Source organism: Erythrolamprus reginae, chromosome 3, assembly GCF_031021105.1.
Source record: "Erythrolamprus reginae isolate rEryReg1 chromosome 3, rEryReg1.hap1, whole genome shotgun sequence".
Taxonomy (NCBI): domain Eukaryota; kingdom Metazoa; phylum Chordata; class Lepidosauria; order Squamata; family Dipsadidae; genus Erythrolamprus; species Erythrolamprus reginae.
Window position 1 is genome coordinate 91,926,717 of NC_091952.1, and position 13,510 is coordinate 91,940,226.

The 13,510-nt window shown below is 41.1% G+C and overlaps 1 protein-coding gene across 4 annotated transcripts in view; it reads right to left on the bottom strand.

The window, feature by feature from the left end:
* The window catches only part of FUBP1 (far upstream element binding protein 1), a 32,003-nt gene that overhangs the window by 4,162 nt on the left and 14,331 nt on the right, over positions 1 to 13,510 (bottom strand). For all 4 annotated transcript variants that reach the window (XM_070746203.1, XM_070746201.1, XM_070746200.1 and 1 more), the window contains 6 exons: positions 12,429 to 12,570; positions 8,287 to 8,447; positions 6,422 to 6,573; positions 5,931 to 6,010; positions 4,854 to 4,979; positions 3,362 to 3,436 (listed from right to left, as the gene is read on the bottom strand). In XM_070746203.1, coding sequence (XP_070602304.1) covers positions 3,362 to 3,436; positions 4,854 to 4,979; positions 5,931 to 6,010; positions 6,422 to 6,573; positions 8,287 to 8,447; positions 12,429 to 12,570 — 736 coding nt within the window. The remainder of the gene's footprint in view (positions 1 to 3,361; positions 3,437 to 4,853; positions 4,980 to 5,930; positions 6,011 to 6,421; positions 6,574 to 8,286; positions 8,448 to 12,428; positions 12,571 to 13,510) is intronic.

Below are 13,510 nucleotides of genomic sequence, written 5' to 3' on the forward strand. Positions count from 1 at the left end.
TATATAAATTGGACCTAAAACCATTTTAGGCAGCATGCTTAACATCAAAAGGGCATTATATCCGACAATCATGAATTTTCCTAACCTACACACTCAAATTTGGCTTGAAGTGAATTGTTCAATATGTGTGGAATACAATATTTCAAAACTAAGACAATTCATATTGTGAAGACAGCCGTAGTGAGAAAAATGAAGGGTTATTACAATAAAAAATGGATATTACAATATTTTCTAATCCTGTTGATTCTAATTCTGAAACTATCAAAACTAGTTGCAGCATTTTATTGCAATAGACACATTAATTGTAACTAGGTTACATTCGTATACTTAACATGTAGGATGGCATGTCACCTCTATGACAATTGTCTATAACATCGTATGATGTCAAAATAGTTTGCCCACTAGTAATCTCATTGGAGAAAGGATAAAAATACTAACTAAAAAAATAAACTTATTTATAAAAACTAAAATTATAAAATGCTAAATTGAACCTTAAAATAATTAATATTTAAGATTCAGAGTTACAAAGTTAGAAGGAATTTAGAAGATAGACAATTAAGTGCTTCAAAAAAATTACCAAGTGCCAAATTTTAGTAACTCAATATGGTAAATAGAAATGTATACAGCATTTAATACAGAATATATTAAATGGATCAAAATCAGGAGTGCAGGTTATATTTTCTTATTGTGCTATGAAAATAATTTACATTTAAAATCTCTTGCATCTATTAAAAAGGAAATTAGATTGATTATTATTATTATTATTTATTTATTATTTATTAGATTTGTATGCCGCCCCTCTCCGCATGATACCACTTTGGCAATTAATATTCTGATAGTGAATGTTAAGATGGTATAATTTTAACATCTAATTTTGGCAAACACCAGACTAGAACCAATTATTGAGAGAATCTCCTGTTTCAAATTAGGCTTTTGTTGATGGCACTGGATGCAAATGCAAACACACATATGTGGTTTCCAACAAAGTAAAATTAGATCTATAGTCAACCAGCTAACAAAATGGAATACAGTATACATATTTCATATCTACTACTTCTATATAAAATGTAGTTTCACAACGGAACATGAAACTAAAATAGCTGCATTCGTGATTCAGATTCAATTTTATTGTTTAATGGTAAATATAAAGAAAATGGTAAATACCGTTGACACAAAAAATGAAATATTCTAGAACTAGCATTTTGTGAATTCATTTTACTAATATGTGTTTTCAAGAACACTAACATCAGAATAGGGTTTACGGTATCAGAAGATTTTGAGTCATTTTTTTTCTTGCTAGAAGCACTTTAAAGGGCAGATATTTTTTTTTAAATTAATGGAATTGGATCTATTTTAACTGCTGAATTATATAATTTTGATGCAAAAATCCTGCCTTAATGCATCTGGTATGAGAAACAGAAAACAGATCACAATGGAATCTCCCTACGGCAAAATATCAATACAATCTAACCCTAAGCAAGTTAGTTAGGGCTCTTCTAGAGCCTGCTTTGATGCCCTCCTATCAGCTTTCTTCTACTGAGTTCAAGGGACTCCTTATTTGCAGATTTTGCCGTTTGTGATCCAGGGAGGCAAACTCTTACTCATGTCCTCATACAGTGTCCTTTTTACAATGCTCAAAGACATGCACAGATCCTCTCAGTCTCAATCATTTCCAAATACAGTGGAACCCCGACATAAGAGCTGCTCTACTTAAGAGCAACTCGAGATAAGAGCTGGGAGGGGAGAGAAGCCCAAATTCGAGATACAAGCGCCAAGGAGCTGTCTCCTGAAGCCAAACGCTAACTTCCGCGTTCGGCTTCAGGAGACAGCTGCGAAGCGGCGCGCGTGTTTTAAAAGGTTGCAGCCGGCCTGGGGGGCTCGGGGGGGTGCTTGCAGCTTTCTTTCTTGCTCTTTTTCTTTCTCTCTTTTACCTTCCCTTCTATTTCTTTTCTTTCTCCTTCCCACCTTCTTCCCTCCCTCCCTCCCTTCACTCATTCCTCTCTTACTCTCCCCTTTCATAAGTTTCCTTGCTTCCTTCCTCTGTTCCTGTCCCTTCCCCCTTTCTTTCTTTCTTGCTCTTTTTCTTTCTCTCTTTTACCTTCCCTTCCTCTATTTCTTCTTTTCTTTCTCCTTCCCACCTTCTTCCCTCCCTCCCTCCCCTCATTCCTCTCTTACTCTCCCCTTTCATAAGTTTCCTTGCTTCCTTCCTCTGTTCCTGTCCCTTCCCTCTTTCCTTCCTTCCTTCCCACCCTCCGTCCATTCATTCACCCATTCCTCTCTTGATCGCTTAAAGCCGGTCCCTGGTGCAAAAAGGGTTGGGGACCTCTGTCCTACAGGATTGGGTGGCAGAGAAGTTGAACATATGTAAATTTAAAAGTTTAAGAAAGTTTACAAGTTAAGTGAAAGAAACTTCATTATTCATTTATATGTACATGTACATTTCTTCATTAAAAACATGTCTTTCTGCATAATTTAGACTAACTTTGTGAGTTTTTTGAGGGCTGGAACCAATTAAAATTATTTACATTAATTCCTATGGGGAAAAGTCGTTCGAGATAAGAGCTGCTCGACTTAAGAGCCCAGGTCCGGAACGAATTAAACTCGTATCTCGAGGTACCACTGTATGAGGGCCACACTGATAAATTTTAGATTATCTTTTAAGGGATGTTAACCCTACACTCAAATAACAAGTGGCCAAATGTATTGACTATGTCATACAACTGCGCAAAACTTTAGATTAGATGTTATATGTCTTATATTTTCTTTCCCAATAAAAAAATAGTTGTGTTAAGCTGTTTCTCATTTTTACTACAAAGATTAGTCAAAGACTATAATAAATGCATTTGATTTTTTTTTAACCATAATGGAACAGTAAAAAATAAAGTTTTGGTAACTCATTTGGGATTTTTTTTCTTATTTGTTCCTACATTAGCTGCTGGAAACATTTTCAGACATGAGGCAACTGACTGGATTCATTTAATGGCTTTTAATCTCAAGTACTGAAATTTCACTAAAAATTGCTTTGGCAGTTTTGGAAATGTGCCCAGTTTAAGTCTATCAAATAAAGCTTATTAAACTTAACTTTTACCAAATAAATGATAATGCTTTCAAGACTACTTCTAGTTGTTTTGCTGTGGAAATCAAATTACCAAATTAGATTGCAGGTTTTCCTCTGTAAAAGTAAAAATGCCATAAAAGCTTTCTGCACACTCAAGTCACAAAAAGAGCAAGAATATAGAAGATGCTTACAATACCAAAATTATCTATCTCAATAGTTTTGTTTTTTCAAAATAAAATTGTATATGAATCAGGAAAGCTTCTGAGAAGTAAAATTTAAAAATCAAAAGTAAATAAAACATACCCATTTTTTTATAGTATTCTTCCCAAGCCTTGGTATAATCTACCTGTCCTGCGGGTGCTGGATTTGGTTGGTCTCCTGATTGGATAAAAAACAGTGTGAATAAAGTAAAAATACTAAAAGGTTTCAGTTCCAATCACTTACATTTTATTCTAATTAAGTGTAAGAATCTTACATCAAAGTTAACTTTGTTTTCAAATATTTTGCAAGTCTCAGTTCAGAAATGCCTTATTTGCACCTATTATGCACAGATCTTAGCTACAAGTACTCCAATCTTTTAACCATCAAGACATGTACCTTTCTTTATCTGGGGAGATCAATCAGACCTCCTCAATGATTCAATTGTTTCAGTTATATTTAATTGGAACTAGTCATTATTCACAAATCAATCTGTTTCCATGAGTAGTCTGTGCCCCTTAGGGGTCCACACACAAAAAAACCCTTGTAATGGTAACATTATACCATCATTATACCAAATAGAATACTTGGAAGAATATACAATTCAAATTAAGAATACTATTTTTGTTTTACTGGAAACGTAAGTCATTACGTTGACTTGAATTAATTTTAGATTCAAATTCAGTTTTTGGGTTTTCACCTATGGTGTTTCCCCAAAAATAAGTCATTGTCTTGTATATTTTTTGAACCCTGAAAGAAGCGCTTGCCTTTATTACCATGTACTCAAAAGCCCGATTGGGTTTATTATCAGGAGATGTCTTACTTCGGGGAAAACAGGGTAGGACAATTACAGTATATTCTACTGGAGTATTTTTCACAATTCCTGTTGATTATTGACCTCTTTCTCTTATATACTTTCAAATTAAAACTGAAATCCTACATTTCTTTACAAAACCAAGCTTGAATGGTACCCCCCCCTCTTTTACACAGGGTAGTTATACCCTGATTTAACATCAACTCAATTTCAACAAAGTCAAGTAACCCATTTGCTTGCAAAACATATACTGAAAGATAGTGTATACAAACTCCAGACTGCAGTAGTGAAAAGGCAAGTCTAGTATTGCTTGGGGCTCATTCCTATATTACCAAAACATTTTGGCATATTGTATGAATTCAATTATTTTTCCTGAGGAATAACTTTAGGAAAAAAAATTCTTGAATTCTGGACACATTTTATGAGAAAGATGATATCCTGGAAGTTGTATTTAATTGGCTCGTCAATGTAATTGCTTGGAATATAAAGTAAGAAAGAGATATAGATATTACTAGAATGTTTAGGAGTTGCCCAAATCCCAGCCCAACTTTGGTTAAAATTCTCATCAATCAATGGCTTACCCTAAATTAGCTATCCCAAACACCTTTAGCTTTGTCTTACTGATTCTAGTACTGAAACTAGCTTACAACATACAAAGCATCAAATATTTAATTGGTGAAATTATAATAAAATGACTCTTCCAAAATATTTTAAGGTTTGAATAAGATACTGCAACTGTTAAAAAAGCTATTTTGGTGTAGTATATTGATACAAGCATGATACCTTGTCCATTAGTCTGAGTGGCAGGTGGTGCACTAGGTGGAGCTGCAGGGGGTGGCTGTGCTTGCTGTTGATAATAATGGGCGTAATAGGCTGCCCATGCTGCTGAATTAGGATCTGCTGGTTTACCTGAAAATTGTGCATAAGATTCAGTTCAACATCTCAAGAGATCCTAAGTTCAATTGTCATTTACATTCAATCTTATGAAAGATAGATCTATAAAGTTAATCTGTTCACACAGAACATTGATTGTTCATGACAGTATGTAAACAATGAAACCACTTCATTTTTCTTTCTTCTTTTTATCTATCTATCTGTCTGTCCGTCCGTCTGTCCATCCAATATAAAGTGGAGTCTGTACCGTCTGTCCATCCAATATAAAGTGGAGTCTGTACCAAGGTTTAATCTTCAAAGTAGCATTATTTTGGCTTGTTTGAAATGAATGTCATTTTGGGAATTGAGGTATTACGATTTGGACTGCATCTTATGCAAGCTTGAGGAAATGCAATAAATCGTGTGGTACCTTCTTTTGAATAATAAATACATTTATGGTTGGTTCAGAAAGCAATCCCACTAGTATTATCAAGTATGAAATCATATTTTTTAAAAATCAAAAATTTGATTTTGACCTCTGAACAGAACCTCCCAAGAGCTCCTACTGAGGTACCCCATGTTTCTTATCTGGGGCTTTCTCCATTAAACAACCTGCAAGATTGCTTAACAATCACAACTAGGAGTGCCGAGAGTGTAGTAGTTGAAAGAGGCAGTCAAATGGCTGTGTTGCTTAATGACCACTTTACCCAACAAGAGAGTCCCAATTGTGGTTGTTAGTCAAGGATTATGAGTAAACATAACTTATAGATACTGGGTTTTCACAACTGTCTGTGCTTAAATGTGTCTTAATGTTTTCGAACGTCTCTATTCACAAGTAATTTTTGTATTTCAGTTTTAATTTACTATTAGACTGCCAAAATGAAATGAATATGGCTTAATGAATGATTTAGTTTCATCACATTTTCTTTCCTAAAATATGTGATTAATGAGCATTTCATTGGACTGTATACATTTGCTTTTACTTACCAGGGTCTGGGGGATTTGGTGGTTGCCAATGTGGATATGCATTACCCCATCCTTGTGGAGCATATGGCGCTGGAGGCCCACTAAAATGGAAATGTAATATATAATCAGATCAAGTAACAAAATAATTTATAATTTTACTATTGGTGACTTGGACTCTGCTGGAAAACCTAGATTGCAATCTATTAAGAACATTCTGATTATCTTCATAAAGAGGACTGGCCTAGAAAGCCTACCAGAATTCCATCATATGTATCCTTCAGAACTAATGAATTACAGCACAACAAATATGAATTTAGCACTTTATATTTTTAATTCAGAATAAATATTCAGTTAAATGGTAACCTTTCTCTTAGAGAAATCTCTAAAATGAATGCTTCTAAGAGTTTGGTTATAGAATATACATATTTAAAAATGCATAGAATCTACAGATGAAATCTAGATCCCAATCCAACAGGTTGCTCTGCAAACATATCTACTACTGTAATACTTACTGAGGTGCAGGACCAGGAGGGCCAGGGGTATAAGGAGCTGGATTGTAAGGTCCCATTGGAGCCCCAGGTGGTGGCCCAGGAGGTCCATGTGGCCCAGGAACAACACCATGAGGTCCATGCGGCACAGGAGGCCCCAAAGGATTTACCGGACCCTGTTAAGAGAATTTATAATAGTTAGGTTATTCTACATCAATTGCAAGTGTAAGATTACACTATACAGATAGTCCCCAATTTAAGAACACTGGACTTAAGGGCAAAACACCTACATAGATACAAACAAGCTATAACTAAAATTGGTAGTAGGATTCTCTTTCTAAAGGTATACATTTTTAATATGCAGCCTGTTTTCAACAGTTCTTAAAAACACTGTGTGCCTTGATAAGGAAAATTTTGCTTCTGGAAAGTCAATAGGAAAGATTACAAATTAGAGTCATGTGTATGTGGAATGCTGCAATCATCATACGTGCAAGTCACTTGACAAGCACATTGGGACAGCCAGAATTTCAGGGACTGGTCCGAACTATCATTCGTTCAGTACCATCGTAATTTTATTCGCTGAACGAATAACTTGAAGACTACTTCTAACATAACTGTTATCAGCTTAGGTTGCAACCCTTCACATCAGAACAGATGAGGGCAGAGAAGTAAAAGGCCAAATGGAAGTTTACTCAAATTATAGATAGTCTTTGATTAATGATCGCTAGTTCAAAGTTATGACTATACTGAATGAGAACAGTAGTTATGATCAGTCCTTCAATCTCCCAGACTTTTACATATATTCCAATGTAGCAGTTGCTCTTGCATCATGCCACCCCAACCACCTATGCACTCCCTTGCTCCATTTCCACCTGGCAGCAGCCACTTACTTACTGCATGTTTGCAAGCTGTCCAGGACTTGCAACCTCTTGATGGCTTCCCCCAATTTTGGTTGTTGGAAGCCAGCAGGAAGGTGTGGACATGCTTGCTTAATCTCCCACAGGCCTTGCTTAACAATAGCAGGGAATGCTGGGCTTACCATTGCTTAGAATGTGGACACATTACGTCACACTTTGATTGTCTCACCTATTGATGGAAATTTCTAATCCCAGTTACCATTATAACTTGAGGACAATTTATACAGACATTTCACAAAATGCAGACACAATCAGTGTTCCCTCTAATTTTTTGGGGGGCCCCCTGGAAAAGTATAGTGTCTGAGCGGCAGTCCCTTCGGGACTGGGCAGCACAGGAATATTAAATAAATAAAAAAACAAAACAAAAACCCACCCTGTTTTGCCTCAGAGAATTTCAAAATAAAATACTGTTTTAGGGCAACTCTATCAATATCAAAATGCCACTTAAATAGTTGAGCTAGTTTCAAACTAGATTTTGATTTTCTTTCTCTCTTCCTTACTCCCATTCTTTTTCTTTCTCTTTTCCTTTCTCTTTTTTCTATCTGTTTCTCTCTCTTCCTCTCTCTCTCCTTCCCTCTCACTCTTTCCTTCTCGGCTTCTGGGCAGGTTTGGAAAACTCTGAGTTGATGATGATTTTTAAGTGAGCGATTGCTCACTGCTCAGCTTAGAGGGAACTATGGACACAATCCATTATTATTTTCTGTACTTCATATTACCTAATTATACACTTTTTAATGAATGGTAAATTCTCATCATTCAGTAGAGCATGAACAAGCAATCCCCCATTTAAATTTCTCATTAGTCTTTAATAGGCAACAAATTTAACAACTGTAATTTTAAATGGGACTGTTCAAAGCTATCAATTTCATAGGATTCTGAACAAAGAGAAAATTTAAAAGCTAATCCTATTCTGTACTTAACCAGCTGTTTGTACAACAAAAACATTAACAAAGAGCTGTTTCCAGAACTCACTCCAATCTTTTCTTCTATAAGCTGTCGAGCATAATCAATCTGTTGTGGTGTCCCTCGAATAGTAAACAATTTCATGTTGGGATCTGCATTTGGTGGAGGATTTCTCTGAAGTTCTATTCTTGCACCAGACTGTTGACTAATGCTCTTGATAGTTTCACCACCTGAATTTATAAAGAAATTGTATTATATTGTAACCTATATAAATTAATAACCTTAATTAGAAAGAACAACAATCTTTGCTTGCTTCTGAAGTGAGAGCAGAAATATCTTTGAGACATATTACTACTGAAATAGCATGTACAGTTTTAAACATTTTCTGCATGACTTTTAATCCATTTTTTGTTCGTAGTTAATTTTATTTCTTGGAGACCAAGAACCATGTAATTTTGTATCATCATCTATACAGTAGATTTCAACTGCTCAAGCTGATCCACAGTTCACAGTTGAGATTCTGGAAAACCCTAAATAGCTTTAATTACTTTAAGAAATCAGAGAGGCTCAGAGATACATTTGCAGCATATGAATCTGAAAATAGAACAGTACGTTGTGGATGGTCCTGAGTTTGGGAGTTTTAATGCTGAACCCAAAGTTCCACTTTCATCTTCTTATGAGGCTTTCAATAAACTAGCACCATGAGTATACAAAGTAGCAGGAATGAGAGAAAAATACATGGAATATATTTTCAAATATTACTTTAACCGAAATAATCACAAGGTATTTATTTGCGAATGAATTAACCAAAGATTACAGAGCTAAGAAATGTTTAGCTAAATAAATTAGCTGCAATCAATATCATACATAGTTAGAAATCTCTGAAGAAAAGAATGATGTTAACTGTGAGATTTAGTTCCAATTCCTTATTGGATATGTAAGACTTTACGTATGGTCCAATCTTTTTTCTAGGATGGAGGTATCATAAATCCTATTATTTTGATTTGTAGGATAGAAGGATGCTTATTTATAATGTAGAGTCCATTTCCAGAAGTAACCACTTTTAGTGTAAGGTGGCTAACCAGAGCCAAATGTTATTATCAGGGAGATACAGTGATACAGTAATACCTCATGATACGAACCTAATTGGTGAAAGGAGGAGGTTCGTAAGGTGAAAAGTTCGTAACACGAAACAAAGTTTCCCATAGGAATCAATGGAAAAGCGATTAATCCGTGCAAGCCCAAAATTCACCCCTTTTGCCTCATTTCCGCCGGCATTCGGATTTTGTTCGGGTGTGGGTGGAGGGGGGGAGACGGGGGGAGACAGCGCAGGCTGCCCGGAGGGAGCCTCGTGAGTGGATTAACGGAAAAGTCAACAGTTACTGTCCGGCTTGCAATGACTGGAAGGGAAGGGAGGGAAACGCACGGGCGGTTTGTACGTGCGTCTTCTCTGATTTCCTCCCTCCCTCCTTCCCCCTCTCCCTCCTGGCCTCCCTCCTCCTCCTCCTCCTGTATTCCGCCTCCCTCCCAGCCTCCGAGCCACATTCTCCGCGCCGCCGGCCGGCTGTCATCTTCTAAAGAAGCAAGAAGAGGAGGAGGAACTGGGCACCTTCCTCCACCGGCGCCCAGCTCCTCCTCCTCTTCTTGCTTCTTTAGAAGATGACAGCCAACCGGCGGCGCGGAGGGTGGGGATGGTGTGCGTGTGTGGAAAGGGTCAGCGGGAGAACTGGGGGGAGCCGTGGCCACTGCCCCGTGGAAGGGACCCGGCTGGGAAGCTCCCGAAGGTGTGGGCTGGGGTCTTTCCGGGAGAGCAAGCAGCAGGCGTGAGCTGGGGTCCCCCCAGTTCTCCCGCGGACCTCTTCTACACATCCCGACTCCTGCAGCCTCCGTGTTTTTCTTTCGGCCTCGGGCTGGAAAGGGGGAGCTAAGCCAGCCCAGCGGCTTTTTATATTGGGGAGATGTTACCAGCCCAGCGGCATTGATTCCTCCCACCGCTTAGCTCCTCCCATCCACCCAGAAGCCGAAAGTTCTGGCCTTTGTTCATCAACCTCCACGTTTTTCATGTTTGCATCCTGGGCGGGCGGGCGAGGAGGCGCGACCGACTGGCTCAGGCTCCGGCTAGGACGGGGCAGGCAGCGGCTGGGCGCAGCGGCGAGGGTGCGTCCGACTCGGGGCTGGCGGCGCCCGACGCACCGGGGAACATCAGCTCAGCGGATCAAGCCCGGCTCCTTTCGGCCCAGCATCCCGGGCCAAGCGGCTGCCTTCCGTCACTGAGCCTGGCTCGCCCGGAAGATCGTAGTGCGCGTTGGCTGCGGCGGCGAGGGAAGCCAAGCCGGCAGCAACGTCGCCGCCGCCAACGCACGCTACGATCTTCCGGGCGAGCCAGGCTCAGTGACGGAAGGCAGCCGCTTGGCCCGGGATGCTGGGCCGAAAGGAGCCGGGCTTGAAGATCGCAGCGCGCGTTGGCTGCGGTGGCGAGGGCTTGTGATGGAGGGTGGATGAAGCGGCCATGGGAGGGCGAGCTGCCTCATGGAGGAGGATCGGGCGGGACCAGGTGGGGGCTGGAATTTCTCCGCTGGGAAGAAGCGGCGATGGATCATCCGTCTACCTCTGTCGGCTGCTCCGGGCCACAGGGGCGAGGGGCGCTGCTTCTCTGGTCGCCCGGTCCTCTCCTGCCTCCCGCGCCGATCGAAAGGGGTTGGAGCGGCAGAGCCGAGCACGCCTTCTGCCCTTTCATCCTCGCCCCCGTGGCCCGGAGCAGCCGACAGAGGTAGACGGAGGATCCATCGCCGCTTCTACCCAGCGGAGAAATTCCAGCCCCCACCTGGTCCCGCCCGATCCTCCTCCTCCCTGAGGCAGCTCGCCCTCCCATGGCCGCTTCCGGGAGCGGCCCGGAGCAGCCGACAATGTTGCCCGCTGCGTTGGGCGCCACCAGCCCCGAGTCGGACACAGCATCGCCGCCACCGCTGCCCCCCAGTCGCTGCCCGCCCCGTCTCGCTCGGGCCGCGCCTCCTCGCCCGCCGCCCGCCCAGGATGCAGACCTGCTGCCTCTCCTCACGCCCCCCGCCGGCCCGATCCTGCGCCTCCTGCTCCCCCCCAGCCAAAAATACAAAGGCGGTCTGCCGCCGCCTGCGGAGCAATGGGAAGCTGAAGCCGCCGGCGGTCTTTGTGGTTTTTCGCTGGGGGGGGAGCAGGAGGACCTTCCTGACTCTCTCCCCCAGCGCCGGACCTCCTGCCCTCCCTCCCAGACAAAAACCCAAAGTGGCCTGCCGAACCCGAACGTTTTCCGTCTTACCAACCTGCCGCTGAGAAGTCCCGCCGCCCGGCTGTCACCTTTTAAAACAGCCGGGGGGCTTCCCAGAAGCCTCCCGAAGCCGAACGCCAAACCCGAACATCCGGGTTCGGCTTCGGGAGGCTGCTGGGAAGCCCCCCGGCTGTTTTAAAAGGTGACAGCCGGGTGAACGCCGAACCCAGAAGTTCGGGTTTGGGGTTCGTAACATGAAAAAAGTTCGTAAGAAGAGGCGAAAATTTTAAGAACCCCGGGTTCGTATCTCGGGTTGTTCGTAAGACGAGGGGTTCGTATCTTGAGGTACCACTGTACCTCGTTTTATAAACCCATCGTCATACAAACTTTTCGAGATACAAACCTGGGGTTTAAGATATTTTTTCCTCTTCCAAACTATTTTCAACTTACAAACCCAAGCCGCCGCCACTGGACTTCTGTTGCCAGCGATGCGCCCGTTTTTGCGAAATCGCAGCATCACAAAAACACGGAAGTCCGGAGGTGGGATTTAAAGGATTTCCGTTGAGGCTCCCCTCGCTGGAAACCCCACCTCTGGACTTCCGTTGCCAGCGAAGCCCGTTTTTGTGCTGCTAGGATTCCCCTGCAGCAAAACAAAAACACGCAAGTCTGGAGGTGGGGTTTCCCATGGAGGGGAACCTCAGGGAATCCCAGAAGTGCAAAAACGGGTGCTTAGGCTGGCAAAAGGGGTGTTTTGGGCTTGCACGCATTAATCGCTTTTCAATTGATTCCTATGGGAAACATTGCAATCTCGTCCCGGAACCAATTAAGTTCGTAAGACGAGGTATCACTGTACTTCAACAAGGACTTTAGATCATTGAGTTATTCAATGATAAATACCATCTCCTGCCCTCAAAAAGAAAATAATGTATTTATTTATTGTTCTATCTCATTAAGTCAAACTTTTTACCTTTTCCAATGATTAATCCAGTTTTTCCAGTGGGAACAATAAAATTAAATTCCTGCAGTCCACCAGGTGGTCCCATATTCCAATTTCCCTGACCTCTTCCTCTACCACGACCACCAGGCCCTGGACCTCCAGGATTGCCAGCCTAAATTATGAAAAGAATCATAATTAGTAATACTGGAAAAATACTGTTCTGCAGAAGCATTATTTCTATTTTGCCTTTACAGGGGAAAAAAAGGTAAAAGTTGCCCTCACACATATGTGCTAGTCATCCCTGACTCTAGGGGGCGGTGCTCATCTGTTTCTAAGCCAAAGAGCCAGCGCTGTCCGAAGACGTCTCCATGGTCATGTGGCCCGCATGACTAAACACCAAAGGCACACAGAATGCTGTTACCTTCCTAGTAGAATGGTCCCTATTTTTCTACTTGTATTTTTTACGGGCTTTCGAACTGCTAGGTTGGCAGAAACTGGGATAAGTAACTCACTCGGTTACACAGCACTAGGGATTTGAACCGCTGAGCTGCCAATCTTCTGATCAACAAGCTCAGCTTCTTAGCCATTGAGCCACCGCATCACCTTATATATATATTTAATAGTTTGTATTTTTATAGGAAATACAATTGCCTTAAAACAAGAGAGGGACAGATAATATTTTTGTAAAAGTCAACAATATGATAGTTCTGTGAAGAAAAATGACAATCAAAACCATTTCATTTAAACATAGAAACTTTTCTGAGCAAAACAATAACCATCTTAATTTTTCTTCTTCCTAGTATGCTAGTTTACTATCTGGATCTGGACTAACTCTATCAATAATAATAAAGGTTCAAGCCCTCACTTGACTATAATAATAATAATAATAATACAATTTATTTATAATACCATTTTACCAAAGGACATAACAACAGGCCATATACAGTTTATGAGACAATAATACTTAGTAGGTTAATAAATATCCCCTCCCTTCCCCACATCCCGCAATACACAATTGATAAAGCCATTTGCAAATGATGAAGACAGAGAAAATTGATAGACTATGAACCTCACTTGGTAATTCTGGAATGTTCATTAACTATTGGCTCAAC